Source organism: Girardinichthys multiradiatus, chromosome 11, assembly GCF_021462225.1.
Source record: "Girardinichthys multiradiatus isolate DD_20200921_A chromosome 11, DD_fGirMul_XY1, whole genome shotgun sequence".
In the NCBI taxonomy this organism is placed as follows: Eukaryota; Metazoa; Chordata; class Actinopteri; order Cyprinodontiformes; family Goodeidae; genus Girardinichthys; species Girardinichthys multiradiatus.
The window spans coordinates 30,606,434-30,626,550 of NC_061804.1; the positions used below are offsets into that span (position 1 = coordinate 30,606,434).

Genomic DNA, 20,117 nt, shown 5'->3' on the forward strand with positions numbered 1-20,117 from the left:
CAATGAAAGAGCATGTTTAATATTAAAGAAAACAAGCTACAATCTCCTTATGCCCTATTTCCCCCATTTTCAGAGTACTGAATGCAAATAAGTCACAAAAAAAAACAAACACATAAAACAGTTTTCCTGTGTAAAACACCCCTTTCATAAACTTGTTACTTGAGTTCCCTTCACTGTGCTTTGTAAAAGTGTTCAACACTTTCCATTCTGTCATGTTTACAACCACAAACTTTATTGTGCAGTAACTTGATTTTGTCTGACACCAGCACAAAGTATAGTGCATAATTGTGAAGTGGGGAAGAAATTATCCAGAGAAAAATAAGAAAATGTGACATTCATATGCATTCATCCCCCTGTACTCTCAGTCCTGTACATAGAATCCGGTGGAACTAATTGCTTTCAGAAGTTACCTAAATTGTAAATAGAATCCATCTGTGTAGTTGGAAGTGTGGACGTTTAATCTCAGTATGAATCCAGCTGTTCTACGACGGCTTTAGAGGTTTGCTAGAGAATATTACTGAACATGCTATAGGTTATAAAATAATATCCCAAGCTTTGAACATCTTACTGTTGAATTCATCATTTAAAACAGGAAGGCTATTGTACAGTTGCAAAACTAACAAGACATGGCTGTCCACCAGAAGTAAAATGCCAGGCAAAAGTTAATTAATCAAATCTCTGGAGGAGCTTCAAAGCTCTTCAACTCAGGTGGGAGAATCTGTTGAGAGGAGAACTACAGTAGTTCTGCCCTCCACAAATCAGTCTTTAATGGTAGATCGGCCTGAGGAAAGTCGATTTTGAAAGAAACCCACAAGAAGTCTCATTTGCACTTGGGGGGCAGGGTGTGGGGATAATATTGCTCACTGCTCCTGTACTTTAATAATCGTTGTTTTACTGAAAGAACAAGAGATGCATCATTTGTGTGTAGAAGAAGTATGATGGTTTAAAAATGATGGGAAGATGCACAGGTTTCTGGAAACATTTGAAGCCTACTGATGGCATTAGGGTGTAGATGGCTCTTACCTAAGGTTTAAAAGCATTTCTTTTCTTTGCTGTTTCCTAGAAAAGTGGTCAAATGCAAAAAGTGCAGGCCGCTTGTATTGATTGAAGCTGACTAGTGTAGCCAAGGCAGGCCTGTTCTGCTGTATCAGTGCTTTCCTGAATTTTACGAGAGGTGCCTATGTGTGGGTGGGGGGAGTGGCGGGGGAGCGAGACTACACATGCCCTGCAAGGAGTCATCTTTCTGTTGTGAATCGGTGGTGAGTAGCCATTAGTAAACCGATCTTTGGATGAGGAAATTTGATGGTCTCCTAACTGTATTTACAAGCCATTCAATTTGATAAAGGGTGTGATCTCCAGTGATTCATTACATGCCGCTCCGCTCCTCTTCCAGCAATCAAATTCTGGAATTCATCAGTTTTTTTTTTTTTTTGTTCACTTTACTGTCTTAATCTTTAATTAATCCTTATCGACATAAAACAACAAAAGAGTCTCTGATAACGCATTCTAATGCTTACATAATAATGCGTGTCCCAAACTATTTTCTCAGTACACTGCTGAGATTCTTTTTGTTAGTCTTATTAAGAGCCTCTCAGGAGTTGAGTTAAATTGTGAAAATATTGTTTGGGCTTTCTGCTGGTTTAAACATCAAACAGTGCGGAAGAAGGGATGGGGGGGGGGGGAATATTAAAATGCGTTGCAAGGAAGAAGCTCACTGGGGCTACTGATTAGTGCACCAATCACTGTCATCAGAATTCATTTAGTGGTGACAGATTTAGAAAATGAATCCTCTAACTGACTAATGATCATAATAACCGCTATGAAAATATGTTTGACGCCCTCAGTTTCTGCTACCCCCCCCCCCCGAGGTACCTTGTATAATGTACGCATACATATGAATAGGTATTGTCTCTGTAGATAAACATCTCATATGTACATGCTTCCAAACATTTGCATAATAGTTTGATGTAAACAAATCATTGGCAGCATTTTGCAATGAATATGGCAAAATTCTTTCTAAGAAAAATGGGCCCCGTTTTACAGTGGGTTTTAGTAATTTAATCTTTATCAGGCACAAACTGATTTTCATTCTTGATATAAACACAAATATTATTTAACCTATTTCAATGTTTGCCCCCTGTTTACATATTCCAACCTTCTGAATCATTGTGGAGCCTTTGTGGTAGTTTATTTATTTCTGCTGCTGCCGATTTGCACATTCTTATTACAGAAATAAATATCCCTGTCCTCTTCATATATTTATATCTTATGTAAAATTCATAATAATAATACTACAAAAGACTTTTTAATATTTAATAGTGTTTAATATTTGATACTATTTTCTAACTTTTGGAGATGGAACTTTATAGAGACTGCAGTGTTCAGTGTTGTTAAATGGAGCTATTCCAGGTACAACATTTATCGCTAGGAAGTATCCACTCTAAAGACAATAATAACCAAAAAATGTAGTCAGATGTGTTTCCTTATGTTTAAAAACATCTGTTTCTTTGTGTTTTGTAGCATCCCCATCGTCGCGTGACCTTTTCAACCACCAACCCCGTGCAGGACCTGCAGGACGCCTCACAGCATAGCTACTATGATAGCGGCTTGGAGGAGTCGGAGACCCCCAGCAGCAAGTCTTCATCTGGTCCTCGCATTGGACCCCTGACCCTGCCTGAGGACCACTACGAGAGGACCACCCCAGACGGCAGCATTGGAGAAACAGAACACCCAGAAAACGGTACAGTGGTAAACGTAATGGGGTTTCAATTTCTTTCTTAATTTGTCACGCCACAATCTTAAACGTCAATGAGTTTTAATGTGATATCTTGTCAACAACCAGTGCAAAGTAGGGCTTAACAGTGAAGTAAAAGAAAACTGACTCATTAATTAAGGGCTGCAGTATCCTGCACTGAATACAGGTTCTTAAAAGTACAGTTAGCGAATATTGGTGCCTCTTTCCTGTTTATAAAAATTATGAAAATAGCAGGATTTTTTGTTCAGAACTCAGGTTAAAACTTTGATTTGCCATTTGATTGGCCAAGACATAGATTTAGTGATCGAAACATTCCATTATATATCAGGCTATGTTTGTAGTTTTGTGGTGCTCTTCTAGTCTTTCGAAGGCTTCAACAGATTTTTTGCTTTCATTTTCCCATCAATTCTTATCATGATTCTGCCACCACCATGTTCCACGGTGTGATGTGCAGTTTGAGTTTTGCTCTGCACATAGCATTTTACATACAGTCCAAAAAGTTTATTTCTGGTCTCATCTGATCAGGCAGGGTGGCTCAAATGCAGATGTTAATACTCCCATCAGAAAGGCAAGAACAGCATTCATCTGACAAAGAAAATCAGTTTGAACAAAAATTCATATTTTCAACTCCAACGTCAGGTCAGACCGCCGTTATGAAACTAATACCCAGAGGATGACAGTCACAGCCGTGAAGAGATGGCAACCTCTATAAACAGATGCTTCTGAAAGATGCTGAACATCGATTGGCCGGATAAAATCAACAGCAGTGACCTTTGACAACGTACAAACCAGCTGCATGTCTAGGGAGATTTTCTGTAAAACACCATACACTACTCCAGCCCACATACAAAAAGACAATGCAAGTTCTGACCTAGAGCCCCAGAGGAATAAGGAAGACAGCATTCCCTCAAAATAGCTGGCATTAGGATTTGGAAGCAGACATCAAGAGACTGGGTTAAAACAGGAACCAACTAGAGAAGAGGGCAAAGCATAGAAATGGTTGGAGATAACTTGTCAATGGTCTTTGCCCCAGATGGGCAAGCAGGCAGAGGTCATCTGGCTTTCACTCACACCATAAAACCTAGATTTGTGGAGTGCACAGTGAACAGAGTTGCCTGTTAATAGATTTTTCCATCTGATCTATGGATCTCTACTGCTCCTCCAGAGTTACCATAGGCCTCTCAACCGCTTCTTCTATTTATGCTTTCTCTGCCCCGGCAGGTGCATGGCCATTCAATGGTAGGTTTGCTGCTGTTTTATACTCTTGTCATTTTCTGATGATAAACCAATTACTGTTTTGTAAGACGTCCAAAGTTTAGGATATTGTTTCACAATTATGCACTACTACGTGTTGATCAAAAATCACAGTTCAATTCAATTAAGTTTTCAATTTAGTTTATTTATGTTGTGCCAATTCACATTACATGTAAGGCACTTACATAAAAAAAGTTAGTTCAATCCAATCATACAGACAGGTTCTAAGTCAAGTACATACATTCCAAATTCGTCCTGAGCATTATTATAGCAACAGCAGAAAAGAAAACTCCCCTTTAACAGGAAGAAACCTCTAGAAAAACCAGGCTCAGTGTGAGCGGCCAACTGCTATAACCGACCAAGGGTTTGAGAAGACAGAGCATACACAGAAAACAAAACACAGAAGGCACGATCCAGGGGTACTTTCAATGTTAGAGAAAAGTAGAAAGTTAATTGCAGTAGTTGCTCCTTTAGTAGCTTTATCTAGGAGAAAAACACAACTAAGCAGATGACCTTTGAGCCAGTTTTCAAGTCTAGAGTATGAAAGAGAGCACATACAGTTAGTCACAGTAAAAGCTCAACTGGTAGCAATGTCTAGGAGAGAGACAGGGTACACACTAAAAGACAGGACCAAGTGCATTATTTATCGAAGAACAATAATAAGCTCGTTGGCAGCAGGACCTCAGCAGATGCAACCCTCCAGGAAGGTGTCAGAGGAAAACAGAATGTCAGAGTAGATGTAGGTTCTGTGAAGAGAAACAAAAGAGAGAACATAAAGTTTAAATCTGAAATAAACTATGCAAAATTGGAAAGGAACCACCAATAAACCTGCAGCGTGAGAGCAAAGTGTTCTGTTAGGAACATACAGAGCGGAACAATGAGATCTCTGATACATGATGGAGCTTGATTATTAAGGACTTTATATGTGAGAAGGAGAATTTTAAACTCTATTCTGGATATAATAGGGAGGAAAGGAAGAGAAGAAATATTATCTCTCTTTTTAACTGTCATCAGAACTCTTGCTGCAGCGTTTTTGATAAGTTGAAGGGTTTTAACTGCATTTGTGGACATCCTGATATTAAACAATTACAATAGTCCAACCTTGAAGTGACAAATGCATGGACTAGTTTTGCAATGTCACTTCTAGACAGGATATTTCTAATTTTGGCAATATACCGGAGGTGAACAAAAGAAATCCTACACACCTGTTTAATATGGGATTTAAATCACATGTCCTGGTCAAAAATAACACTATGGTGCTTTATTTTATCACCAGAGACAAATTTAATGCTATGCAGATTAAATGAGAATTGGCCCAATCACTGAACCCTGTGGGTTACTTCAGTCCACAAGTAACCCTAGAGTGAAGAACATTTATCGTTTATATGTACAAACTGGAATGTGTCAGAAAAATATGATATAAACCATATTCCTGACAGCATGTTTAAGCCTTCCGAAGAGAATATTGTGACCAAACACATTGAAGCTTATGGCTGCAACATGAGAAACTGTGAAAAGGTTTAAGAATAGTTTTGCTGTATGTGTGTGATAAAGTTTAATAACAGAGGTGACTTTGAGAGATTTAATTGTGCTCTGTAAACATTTCACAGTAAAGATATTGTCACCTGCTGTGTTGAGCGTGTTCATTGACTGTGTGAAAAAGCAGATCTGTGCCTCTTTGAGTGCCTGTTTATGTGTGTGACTGTGGTCTAAGAACCGGCGTAGGCAATGCCTCCGTCCCCCCTCATCAGCAGGTCCTCTGTCAGACATCCTTAATGACCCTCTCTCACAATTGTGCTAATTAAAAAAGCCCAACTAATGGAGCATTTGCCCTCTAAGTAAATCTGACCCATGACATCCTGGTAGACAACACTGTTTTGCTCAGGGTGGACGCAAGTAACACATCAGCTTAGGTCTGCAGGCGCCATCATTTCTGTGCACATTAATCCATATGCAAGATGTTAGCGGATGTCCATTTAAAAAAAAAATATATATATATATATATATATATATCATAACCAACCAGTAAACCTGTGCTATCTTAAGCTGCCAAACATAATCCAGTACTTATTTTGTAACAATATGAGTGATTCATATGGCATATTTCCAGTTACTTACTCCATATATATAATATTTCACTGCTGGGCAAGGGCAACTCACCTCTCTCATTATTTTTTATATCACGGCTTTGTTGCATTAATGTGGTTTTATCTCATCATCATGCAGGGCTTTCTTTTTGTGCATAGGTTATCAGTTCTAAGGGGAAGGCTTCCACAGAGTCCCATATGACTTGAAATTAAAAGAATAGTAACAATAACACTGATGGTATGATACTCTGGGGAAGTTACAAATGTACACTGTAAAATTGAGTTTTCAATCAATCAAACAAACTTTCTTTATAGAACACCTTTTATAATGTCAGGTATAACACAAAGTGCTTTGCAGAGGTTGAAACTGAAGCAGAAATCAACATATTATTCTCAGGTTTACACATCATTGGTGAAGCTGTTAACTTAAAAAGAAAATAGTCAAAAGCAACAACAAAAAGAAGAGTTCAACTGAAATCAACATGACTATGAAGATTAGTCTTTGTTTTTTGTTGGTTCCACTGCAGTTGTAACTAAGATAAATAATTTATTTCAACCTAACAACACGTAAATAATTTTTTACCAACTAGAATAATTCCGGTGTCAGTCAGAAGTTCACATGTACTCATCATGAGCATGAATGTCGTATTAAATCAGGGGTTATAATTATGCATTCTTCAGGGTGACTCGGTAAAATATACAGCACATAACTAAATAAAATATTAAACAAAACAATTGGGTGCAAACGTTTGGAATAGAGAAAAGCTACAATGAATGCAAACAGAGTCAATATGATACAGGCTCAAATGTATACATACACCAAAGCTAACATTTAGAGGAATGTCCTGGAGAATTTTGTAATCCTCCTCAACAGCATTTCCTCATTATGTATTTTCCATACATTCTCATTTGGGTAAAGGTTGGGGCCATTACACAATCCTAATTTCATACTGCATTATCCATTTCACAACCAGTTGTGTTCTGTTGGAACACTCAGTTGTTTTTAGGTTAAGCATACTGCAGTAGCATATCTCACATGAAAAACTCAAGTTATTAAACATTGTTATTCAAGGAACTGTTGATTACAAGAATGTTATTTTTTTTACTTAACATTTCTATTACTATTTAATCTGCCTGTGGATAGATAACAGGTTCCATTGTGCAGTTTGCTTCACATTACAGGATCATTCATATGGACATTAGAGAAACATGATCATAAATATCCAGTTCTAAAACACTGCTTAGTGACCCTCTGACCCCTTCTTTTTCTAGGTAATTCCAAAAATTCTATGATAAAAGAAACTGAAAATTTCAGTATGTTAAAAATGAGAAATATAAATTTGTTGTAAATGCTCACTTGGTCTAACGGAAACTAAATAACAACTCCAACTATAATGCATGCTTACAAGCCAAACAGGGGCCTGACATTTGGTTAAAACAGCATTAAAGTCAAACCAGTTTTGCATGAAAACTGGTCAGTTCAGGTTTTAAATAAACATCGGACATCAATTTATCAGAGACCTTGTTAGTTGTAAAGGTTTATTGATTATTGTCTGAAATAAACTGACATTAGCTCCAAGACAGCTGTACAAGTACCCAAATAAAACCAGCTTGGCGAACAATGATTGATGAGAGAGCAAAATTCTGATCACAATATACAACCGCAATTGTCGTGTCTTAATGAAAAAATTAATGTCCCGTTACTATACCCCTGTACTGAAGAACATCTCTGAACCTCTAAATATTCTGGCAGGCTTAGAGTTTCTTCTTTATGTAAATATGAGTGGAACCTGTCATAAACGTTAAGCTTACAAGCCCACATAATTAGAAGAATTACATGGTTGGTTGGTTGGTTTACCTGTCACTCATCACATATCTCTCAGCATTTGTATAACAATGGTCTGCCATGAATTTACAGAAGGACTGCTAAACACTGAGCTGATAGAGTATTGCTTTTGTTCTTTTTACTTCAAACCAATTTGGAAATTTCAACACACCAAGTGGTTCATTTCAGTTGACAACTATTTTATTTATTATTCAATTTTTCTGTTATTTATTTGAATAATAATAATAACAGTTAATAAGTCATTTAGCTAATAATATTTATTTATACATTAAGTAATAAATATTATATTAGTGATTATTTTATAATGAAATAATAAATATGTTTTACATATAAATACATAATTTTGTTTTTGATGATTAGATCCATTAAAAAAATAACTTTGCTTTAATTACTAGGCTCTCAGAGTGGGTCAAGAGGGCATTGCTGGTTCACCTCGTGTAAATTGCTTGGACTTTTTTTATATTAAAGCAGTTTAAGAAGACAGAAATAACCTTTTTGTTTTGGCATTCCACTTCAAAGTTTTATCAAAGCAAAGACACTGAGAGAGATATCTACTATATTACAGATACAATATTGACTGTGAATTATCTCTCCATAGATAAGAATCCAGTTCAGAAAATCTGAACAATGCAATTAAGTGTCATGGAGTGACATTTTGGACTTTGTGGGTTCTTGTGATGGTTTATTTTGTAATTTAGATTCTCCTTATGGGTCTTTGTTTATTTCTTAGGTTATTGTTTCTATGTTCCCCTCTAGTTTCTCTGTTTACTTTAGTTCATAGTTATTCTAGTTCTTTATTTCCTCCTCTGATTTATTCTCTTGCTTAGTTTGTGTTTTCTATCCTTTCACTTTCCCTCAGCCTTTGTATTTGTTTCACCTGTTTCTGCTCCTTCCCTGCCCCCTTGTCGCACCTGTTCCCTGTTCCGTTGATTATCTGCTTTTGTTATTTCCCCAGTATATTAGTTGGTTTGGTGTCTCTGTTCGGGGCTGGTTCCTTCTGTTATTCTGTTGATTACCCCTTTCCCTACCATGACTATGTTTTGTTTTTGCTTCGCTTATGCTACGTTTTGCCAAAGTACCTGTAGTGTTTTGAAAGTTTTGGATTTTGTCTCTAAATTCAGTGTTTTTGTTACGTTTTGAACTTTTTTTAAGAATAAACTATGATGCGGCTACCGAGCTCTTGTCTGCGCTTTGGTCCTTCTTTGACATTAAGAGGGACAAATACATTTTTATACTATCAATTTTATGTAACAAAACAACATTTAAACTATATTTAGCATTTTAATGTTCAATTGTAACACTGTTTAATTTAACCTTGTATGTGTTTTCAGGGTTGCTGTCTTATTCGTGGGTGTAACAAAAGCTCAGGCTTTTTTAAGGCAAGGAGATGTAGGAGTTTATTGAAGGATCAAAGGGTAAAATGTGTCACCGTCACGGCAGAACAGCAGATGACAGGGTTCTATTATTAGTCTAGCAACTTGCATTATGATGCATTGACTGTTTATTTGACAGCTGGGTAGGGTCTCGTTATTTAGTTTATTTATCTCTATTGGAAATGTTTGTGTCCATTAGAGACACCATACTTCAAGAATGGAGTTGGTGGTGGCTGTGAAGGAGAGGATAAGTCTTGTCAAAATTGCCTTTCCCTCTGGCCCAGTGGTGGTCAGAGATTGCTTCAGAACCCATTAAATAGATTTAGTCATTCCATATACTGGCTTGCTGGTCACCCAGGAGCCAGGAGCTGATCATTTCCATTTTCTCCATATTTTCAGCATGTGAAAGGCATGCATTTTCTCCTCCTTTGTTTCTGTTGTTGTGCCTGTTTATTGTGTTATTCCCATCTGCAAAACACAGCCTTTTTGTGAGATTGTGTGCTCTTTGTTGTCAGCAGCGGGAGTACAAGATTGTGAGAAGAGATGGAGCAGTTAAAGAATGAAAAGGTGGCACAAGATGGGGGGATATGTGATGTTCTGACAGGGAGTGGGGGACTGAGTGCCCTCAACAAAGAGTAAAAGCCCACAAGATGAGCACATACAGCAGTGAGGGGATAGACCTAATTAAAATGTGATTCCCACCTCTGGGAGATAACACAGAGCCCACATAAAATGAAAGATTAGACAGGAAAAAAGAAATCAAATGAGACACAGGAATTCCTCCCCAGCTCCACCTGAATCGTGACATAAAGTATTTTTTCAGTGCTTGAGTGGCAGAGTGACAGGTTGTACCAGCACAAAGTTTTATTCACTGCAGTAAAGATGACTGACAAGCAAAAAATCGGGAGGAGAGCACAATGTGTCACTTCATTTAAGTTGGATGAAACACAATATATAAACCCCAAACTGTCGGCTTTTGCATCAGAGTGCCCTGGAAATATTGACATGGATGTGTATTTAGTCATACTAGGGGAATTTTGACACTTGGGAATCTACATTTTGAGAAATTGTCAGTGCTTTACAGTGGAACATGACATTCTCAGAATCCATTTTAGTTTTACAGGTTAATAAAGTGATGCTTGCAGTCAAACGTAGCTTTTCTGCAGTTAGAGTTAGCTTATTATTATAAGCTAATTCTGCTGTTGTTATTAGCTCCCTCTGCGTGTTAGAAATGCATTTATTAATGGCACAGTACTTTTACAGTAAAAATAAACTCTGTATGTGGTGTATTAGCAAGGTCATTATTATTATTAGCTATGAGTATTGTCATTTTGTTTGTAGCCAATCTGAACCACATGCAGAAAACACTCAGAGAGATTACGAAGTTTAAAGTGTTTATTTTATCACAGCTCCGATGAAGGCGGGATCTGGGACTGGAACTTCTCGGCTGCATGGAAGGGTAACAGGTAAATAGAGGATGGGGACACTAGGATTTGCAGAGTTTGGTTTCTTACAGTTTGTAGGTGAAGCTGGTTCGCCGGAGGAATGTGATTCCGGGTCTGGTAAGCTTGGTTGGCCTGGTTACTTTGATTAACTGATCCTTCCCACGGATCAGAACTTTGATTCGGTGTTTCCTTACATATGGAGTCCAGAGGTGCCGCTCGCTGGGGGGTGGACAGGTTTCGCTCAGGGAAGCTGAGAGTATGGAGTCCAATGGCTGCCAGCAAAGCCTGACTGGAAATCTTGGCAAAGAAGGCGAAGTCAGGTAGGCACTTTTAAAGGAGCTTGAACTGGGTCCAAAGCTGAACCTGGAAATAAGCAAGGACAAAACTGATAAGTTGATGCTTAGCAAAACATGAATGTCTTAAACCTGGCCGGTTGAATGTTACCACAGAGACAAAACACTCAGGCATTGAAGTGCTGGCAGCATGCTCCTTATATACCTCCCAGCTTGATCATGGAGATGGAAAACACCTGTCCTAACCCACAGAGCACAAGCAACACCTAGGGGCGAAGCGTAGTTAATAGCAGGCACAAAAATACAAGCAGCAACTCCCAGAACCCGACATTATCCCCCACTCAACGGCCGCTGCCTGGCGGCCCAGAAGAACCAAGAGAAGAATGGTAGTCACCAATCAAAGAAGGGCCGCAGATAAACGACCGAGGAACCTAAGAACGGTCCTCAGGACCATAACCCTCCCAGTCCACGAGGTATTGCCAGCCTCTACCCCACCGACGGGAGTCCACTATGTGGCGAACCGAATACACAGGATGCCCCTGAAAGTCCCGGGCAGGTGTTGGGGGTTCGGCCTGAGGGCAAAATCTGCCGGTGGACACTGGTTTGAGCTGGAATTCGTGAAAGGTGGGGTGGATCCGGAAACTGGGCGGGAGACGGAGGCGAACAGTGGTAGGACTAATAACAGATAACAGATATTATTTCATAAGGACCTATGAATCTAGGAGAAAGTTTCCTGGAGAGAGACTTAAGTGGGATGTCCCGGGAGGATAGCCAGACCTTTTGACCAGGTTGATACAGAGGCGCCGGCTGGCGCCGTCTATCAGCAAACTGTTTTGGAGTGCAGTTCTTTAAAGAGCCTGAACAGTGGAATCCCACACCCGCTTACAGCGGCAAATGTGATGTTTTACAGAAGGGACAGCTATTTCTTTCTGGTCAGTGGTTAACAATGGTGGTTGATAGCCCAACGAGACCTCAAACGGAGAACGACCAGTAGCAGATGAGATGTGGGCGTTATGGGAGTATTCCACCCAAGGTAAATAATTACTCCAATCTATGGGGTTAGAGGAGGTCTAACATCTGAGGATGCTTTCAAGCTCCTGATTCATACGCTCGGTTTGATCGTCGGACTGAGGGTGGTACCCTGAAGTCAGAGAAACCTTGGCTTCTAAAGCCGAACAAAACTGTCTCCACACTTGGGAGGTAAATTGGAGAATTTCAAGTGGTATCCCATGAAGCCGAAAAACATGCTTCACCAGTAAATTGGATGTTTGGAAAGCGGAAGGCGGTTTCTTAAGGGGAATGAGTTGACAGGCCTTGGAAAAATGATCAATGATCGTCAGGATAGTGGTCATGCCGTGAGAATTAGGCAGTCCGGTAACAAAATCAAGGGCAATGTGAGACCAAGGGTGTGCTGGGATACTAAGGGCTGAAGCAAACCTGCCGGAGGCTGATTAGAGGACTTGTTTCGGGCACATGTGGCACAAGTTTTGACGTATAAATTTGAAATCCACGGAATCTCTGGACCTGTTTGCGTGAATCAGGAAGTGGCCAGTCCAAGATGGCTGTGATCTTGTCCGGGTCGGAGTGAACATGTCCACCCTCTAGAATAAATCCCAGGAATGTGACTGAATCTTTATGGAACTCGCACTTCTCTGCTTTAATGAAAATTCGGTTCTCCAAAAGATGTTGCAGAACTTGGCGGACATGGTGGCGATGTTCAGTGATGTCCTTAGAATAAATGAGAATGTCATCTAAATACACAAACACAAAAATGTTCAAACAATCTCTCAAAACGTCATTTACTAGCACCTGAAACACTGCTGGTGCATTGCTGAGTCCAAAAGGCATAACTAGATACTCAAAGTGCCCTAAAGGCGTCTTATATGCAATTTTCCACTCGTCACCCTTGCGAATTCAGACGAGGTGGTAAGCATTGCGTAAGTCCAATTTGGTGAACACAGTGGAACCATGTACCGGTTCAAAGGCAGAAGAGAGTAATGGTAATGGATATTTAGTTTTAACAGTGATTTAATGTGATTTAAGTCCACGGTAATGATCCATCCTTCTTCCCAACGAAGAAAAAAACAGCACCAAGGGGAGAGGATGATGGACGGATGATAACAGCTGCCAGGGACTCAGAAATATATTTTTCCATGGTGGCTCGTTCAGGGTTAGAAATATTGTACAGGCGACTTGAAGGTAAAGGTGCTCCAGGGAGAAGATGGATTGCACAGTCATAGGGCCGGTGAGGAGGCAGAGATACGGCCTTTGATTTGCTGAACACCATTTTAAGGTCATGATATTCAGTGGGGACTTGAGTGAGATCAGAAGGTTCCTCCTCCTTATGGTCCAAAACTGGGATGTTAGGTGAAACAGCTGACTGTAAACAAAAAGATAAGCATTTATAAGACCAGGATTCAATACGGACTTCAGTCCAATTATGAATCTGCAGCCAGGGAAGCCCTTGAACCACAGAACTTTGTGAAATGGGAAAAACAAGGAGTGTGATGAATTCTCTGTGATTACCTGATAACATCAATTCGAGTGGTTTGATCTGATGAGTAAGGGAATGGAGGGAACTACCATCCAGAGCCTGTACTTGGCGTGACACAGGGAGAAGTTCGCTCTCAATCTGGTATTTGCTAACCAGAGCCTGATCAATTAAATTCTGATCGCTACCAGAATCAATTCAATTCAATTCAATTCAATTCAGTTTTATTTATATAGCGCCAATTCACAACACATGTTGTCTCAAGGCACTTCACAACAGTCAGGTACATACATTCCAATTAATCCTAACAATTGAACAGTGCAGTCGGAGTTAGCTTTTTATTCAAATTGGATAAAAAGTTTTTCTATCTAAGGAAACCCAGCAGATTGCATCCAGTCAGTGACTTGCAGCATTCCCTCCTCCCGGATGAGCATGTAGAGACAGTGGACAGTCACTGGCGTTGACTTTGCAGCAATCCCTCATACTGAGCATGCATGTAGTGACAGTGGAGAGGAAAAACTCCCTTTTAACAGAAAGAAACCTCCAGCAGAACCAGGCTCAGTGTGAGCGGCCATGTGCCACGACCGACTGGGTGTTTGAGAGAACAGAGCAGAGACACAAAAAGAACACAGAAGCACTGATCTAGGAGTACTTTCTTTGGGAAGGAAAAGTAAATGATAATGAATGTAGCTTCTTTAGTCGTTTCACCTAGAAAGAAAGAACAGATAAACTCTGAGCCAGTTTTCAAGGTTAGAGTCTGAAAGAGAGCACATATAATTAGTTACAGTAAAAGCTCAGTCAATTTCCATGTCTAGGAGAGAGAAAGGGTTAAACACTAAAAGACAGGGCTATGTGGATCATCGGTAGAGGGTGAGCATTAAGTTGTTGCCAGCAGAAGCTCGGACGATTCCCCTCTCCAGAAAGGTGTCACAGGCAGACACAGAGCCAGGCCAGGTGTAGCTTCTAGGAAGAGAAAAGATAGAACAAGGTTAAAAGCTGAAATAACAGCAAACAATGCAAAATTGGAGAGTAGTGTGAGAATGTAGTTAAGAGGGTGAAAGTGGTCGTTATGTCCTCCAGCAGCCTAAGCCTATAGCAGCATAACTACACAGATAGTTTCTGTTCAGATTATTTAGTTAAACGGCACTTATTTACAACAATGTCGTCTCAAGGCAACTCACAAAGGGTCCCACTGATGGTCATTGTTATACTAAAAACCACAATGATTGGGATACCTACCTCTGTCAGACTGATTATAACCATTTGAAAAGAGAAGGGGTCATACAGGTAGCAGAAATGGAGGGTGTGTTTGCACCTCAACCATAACTGAGCCGGTTTAGGCTAAACCTGACTCCCCCTTACTCCAACCAACAGGGAGGGAAGAAGACGGAGGTAAAAAAATAAGGAAGATAGCTCAGGATAAACTAAGCCACTCTAACTATAAGCTTTATCAAAAAGGAAAGTTTTAAGCCTAGCCCTAAAAGTAGACAGGGTGTCTGCCTCACGGACTAAAGCTGGGAGCTGGTTCCACAGGAGAGGAGCCTGATAACTAAAGGATCTGCCTCCCATTCTACTTCTAGAGACTAGGAACCACCAGTAAACCTGCAGTCTGAGAACAAAGTGCTCTGTTAGGAACATATGGAACAATCAGATCTCTGATGTATGATGGAGCTAGATCATTAAGGGCTTTATATGTGAGGAGGAGAATTTTAAATTCTATTCTGGACTTAACAGGGAACCAATGAAGGGAAGCTAAAATAGGAGAAATATGATCTCTCTTTTTAATTTTCATCAGAACTCTTGCTGCAGCATTTTGAATCAGCTGAAGGCTTTTAACTGCATTTTGTGGACATCCTGATAGTAACAAATTACAATAGTCCAGCCTTGAAGTAACAAATGCATGGACTAGTTTTTCAGCGTCACTCCTAGATAGGATATTTCTAATTTTGGCAATGTTCCGGAGATGAAAGAAGGAAATCCTAGAAACCTGTTTAATATGGGATTTAAATGACATGTCCTGGTCAAAAATAACACCAAGGTTTTTTACTTTATTATCAGAGGTCAATTTAATGCCATCCAGGTTAAGTGATTGACTAAGCAGTTTATTTTTTAAAGACTCCGGTCCAAAGACGACAACTTCTGTCTTGTCTGAATTTAGAAGCAAAAAATGTAACGTCATCCAAGTTTTTATATCTTCAAGACATGCTTGTAGTCTATCTAACTGGTTGGGCTCATCAGGATTTATGGATAAGTAAAGCTGAGTATCATCAGCATAACAGTGAAAATGTATCCCATGCTGCCTAATAATTTGACCTATTGGAAGCATATATATAGTAAAGAGAATTGGCCCACGTACTGAGCCCTGTGGTACTCCACAATTAACCCTGGAGATTAAATATGATTTATCATTTACATGAACAAACTGGAATCTGTCAGATAAGATTTAAACCAGCCTAGCGCTGTTCCCCTGATGCCTACAGCATATTCCAGCCTTTCTAAGATAATTTTGTGATCGACTGTATCAAATGCAGCACTGAGATCTAACAGAACCAGAACAGACACAAGTCCATTATCTGAGGCCATAAGAATATCATTAGTGACTTTCAGCAGATCTGTTTCAGTGGTATGATGAGCTCTGAAACCTGACTGAAACTCTTCAAACAGGTCATTGCTGTATAAATGCTCACACATTTGATTAGCAACAATTTTCTCAAGAATTTTAGATGAGAATGGAAGATTGGATATAGGTCTGTAATTTTTCAAGTCATCTCGATCAAGCGAAGGTTTCTTAAGTAAAGGTTTAATTACAGCTAACTTAAAAGCCTGTGGTACATATCCATTTACTAAAGATAAATTAATCATATCTAAAATGGGGCTGGTAATCAGAGGGAACACTTCCTTAAATAATTTGGTTGGGATACGGTCTAACATACAAGTTGAAGGTTTAGATGAAGCTAATATTTCTGATAACTCAGGAAGCTTCACAGGATCAAAACAGTCCAAACACAAATCAGGTTCTGCAGTTATTTCCAATGTTGTCTCACTTGCTGAGGATGAAGTAATCATCTTCGGGAGTATGTCAAAGATTTTCTTTTTAATAGAACCAATTTTATTTAAGAAGAATCCCATAAAGTCATGGCTGCTAAGAGCTAAGGGAATGGATGGCTCAACAGAGCTATGACTCTGTGTAAGTTTAGCAGCTGTACTAAAGAGAAACCTAGGATTATTCTTGTTCTCTTCTTTAATGATGAGAAATAAGCTGTTCTAGCTTGGCGAAGTGTCTTTTTATACAACAGTAGGCTATTTTTCCAGAATAAGTAGGAATCCTCTAGGTGTGTAGAGCGACATTTTCTCTCCAATTTTCTAACATTGTGCTTTAAAGTACGCAGCTCTGAATTAAACCAAGGAGCTAGCCTCCTATTAATGATTACCTTCTTTTTCAAAGGGGCTGCATTGTCTAATGCATCATGCAATGATGAAGAAACACTATGAACAAAAGAATCAATTTGTGAAGGGGCAGAAACAGAATTATTGCCCTCCACTGTGCTTTTCAGTGATAATGAGGAAATTGAAAGTGGAACAGATTCTTTAAAGGTTGTTACAGCATCGCCTGATAATGATCTACTATAATGAAATTTTCTTTCAGGTGTGGAGTACTCGGTTAAATTAAACTCAAAGGTTATTAAGAAATTGTCAGACAGGACAGGGTTATGAGAGAATATTGTTATGTCTTTACACTCAATGCCATATGTCAGCACAAGGTCCAGGGAATGAAGACAAAGGTGGGTAGGTTTGTTAATGTTTTGATCAATGCCAATTGAGTCTAAGATAGCATTAAACGCTATATTTAGGCTATCACTTTCAGCGTCTACATGAATGTTAAAATCCCCCACTATAATAACTTTATCTGTATTTAACACTAAATCAGATAAAAGGTCTGAAAACTGATCTAAAAATTGAGAGTAAGGGCCTGGTGGACGGTACAAAACATCAAACAGAAGAGGTTTTAGTGCTTGGCAATTTGGATGAGGAAAACTAAGGATTAAATATTAAAAAGAGTTGTAGCTATTGATTGGTCTGGGGCTAATCAATAAATCCGACTGAAAAATGGTTGCTACTCCTCCTCCTCGCCCAATAATTCGAGGAATGTGAAAATTTAAATAATTAGTATGAGTTGACTCATTTATAATAACATAATCCTCTTGCTGCAGCCAGGTTTCTGTGAGGCAAAGTAAATCAATCTGATTGTCACAAATCAGGTCACTAACTAGCAATGTCTTTGAAGAGAGAGATCTTATGTTCAGTAAGCCACAGAGGGGACCAGAGAAAATTACGGAGTCCGACATTGTTTTGGCAAACTTACACACCGAAGCAACACTAACTTTGGTGACCTCCGATTGACGTAACCGGGTGTCATTACCGCCAGCGTGAATAACAATCTTACTGTATTTACGCTGATCCTTAGCCAGCAGTTTCAGGTAGGATTTCGGCATTGAGTAAATCAATGCCGAAAAGCTGATTTATTATTATACAGCAAAGTGGCAGGCAAGGTGAATCTAGGGGTCTTGGAGCTACAATGTTGGTCCGCTGGCTCCCCCTTTACAGTCAACGGACTCCCCCTTTTTGCCGAAGTGGGCATGAGTAGACAAAATGATCAGGTGAACCACAATAAAAGCAATGATTTGCTTCCCTTCAATGCTGTCGCTCATCTGGAGTAAGCCTAGTCCAACCTAATTGCATGGGTTCGGGTTCTGATGGACTGAACGGCTGAGGCGCTGCAGAAGTGGATCTAGATCCAGAGAGTAATTGTGACTTATGCACTAATTGCCTAGAGTGGATTCTTCTCCTTTCTCTCATAGGTGAATTGAATCGTATTGCTAAGGCAATAAAGTCATTTAATTCTTTTGGTTTGTCTTTTAGGGCTAACTCATTTTTTACAGCCTCATCCAGTGACTGAAAAAATGCGGGTTTAAGTGCCTGCTGCTCCCAGCCTGAAGCTGCTGCCAATGTGCGGAATTCTATAGAAATCTCAGTTAGAGGTTTGTCTTGTTGTTGTAGCGCCCACAAGCGGCGTGCAATATGTGTCTGATCAATCTCCTGATTGAATGTTTGTTTGAATTCCTTAATAAATTCATCATAGGTGCAGCCAAACTGATTACACTCCGTGAGCCTGGATTCAGCCCATCGAACAGCCTTTTCTGTTAATAATCCTAATACATAAGAAATCTTGACATTGTCATGAGGAAATGATTGAGGTGACCGGTTGAACACTAGCTTGCACTGCAGCAGAAATTCTCCACAGTCTATGATCTCCCCGGGAAATTTCTCCGGGTTAGGGGAAGTTACATCACGTCCGGAAGGTAGCTGTTGAGACAGCGGGGGTTCAGTAGCACCACCAGGCGAAGGGGAGTAATTGGTACAGAGAATATGCTGTAAGAGAGAGAAAATCTGTTCAAGCTGTTAGTAAGTTTGTCTTTGTTGTTCATGGTGAGAGCGGAGAGATGAACCTTGAGCCTGAATTTGGTGACTATGTTCAGATATAGTTCTTTTAAGTGTTTCTGCTAGGTCGGCTTGGCCTGAGTGTTCTGTCATTTTGTTTGTAGCCAATCTGACCCACATGCGGAAAACACTCAGAGAGATTATGAAGTTTAAAGTGTTTATTTTATCACAGGTTCGATGAAGGCTGGATCTGGGACTGGAACCTCTCGGCTGCATGGAAGGGTAACAGGTAAGTAGAGGATGGGGAGAATAGGATTTGCAGTGTTTGGTATCTTACAGCTTATAGGTGAAGCTGGTTCGCCGGAGGAATTTGATTCCGGGTCTGGTAAGCTTGGTTGGCCTGGTTACTTTGATTAACTGATCCTTCCCACGAATCAGAACTTTGTTTCAGTGTTTCCTTACAGACGGACTCCAGAGGTGCCGCTCGCTGGAGGGTGGAAAGGTTTTGCTCAGGGAAGCTGAGAGTATGGAGTCCAATGGCTGACAGCAAAGCCTGACTGGAAATATTGGCAAAGAAGGCGAAGTCAGGTAGGTACTTTCAAAGGAGCTTGAACTGGGTCCAAAGCTGAACCTGGAAATAAGCAAGGACAAGACTGATAAGTCAAAGCTTAGCAAAACATGAATGCCTTAAACTTGGCCGGTTGAATGTTACCACAGAGGCAAAACACTCAGGCATCGAAGTGCTGGCAGCATGCTCCTTATAAACCTCTCAGCTTGATCACGGAGATGGAAAACACCTGTCCTAACCCAACAGAGCACAAGCAACACCTAGGGGCGAAGCGTTGTTAATAGCATGCACAAAAATACAAGCAGCAACTCCCAGAACCTGACAAGTATGCGTGGACTGGTATGAGATCATTACGGTATGATACACATAACAAAATACCCCAACTTTATGGTGTCATAATTTTATAAAATTTATAATTTTATAAAATTTATAAATATATATATATATATATATATATATATATATATATATATATATATATATATATATATATATACATACAGGTCCTTCGCAAAATATTAGCATATTGTGATAAAGTTCATTATTTTCCATAATGTCATGATGAA

General features: G+C 39.6%; 1 protein-coding gene across 2 annotated transcripts in view; it reads left to right on the forward strand.

Moving 5' to 3' along the window:
- The window catches only part of pcdh1a (protocadherin 1a), a 199,366-nt gene that overhangs the window by 142,865 nt on the left and 36,384 nt on the right, over positions 1-20,117 (forward strand). For both annotated transcript variants that reach the window (XM_047379502.1, XM_047379503.1), the window contains exon 4: positions 2,521-2,740. In XM_047379502.1, coding sequence (XP_047235458.1) covers positions 2,521-2,740 — 220 coding nt within the window. The remainder of the gene's footprint in view (positions 1-2,520; positions 2,741-20,117) is intronic.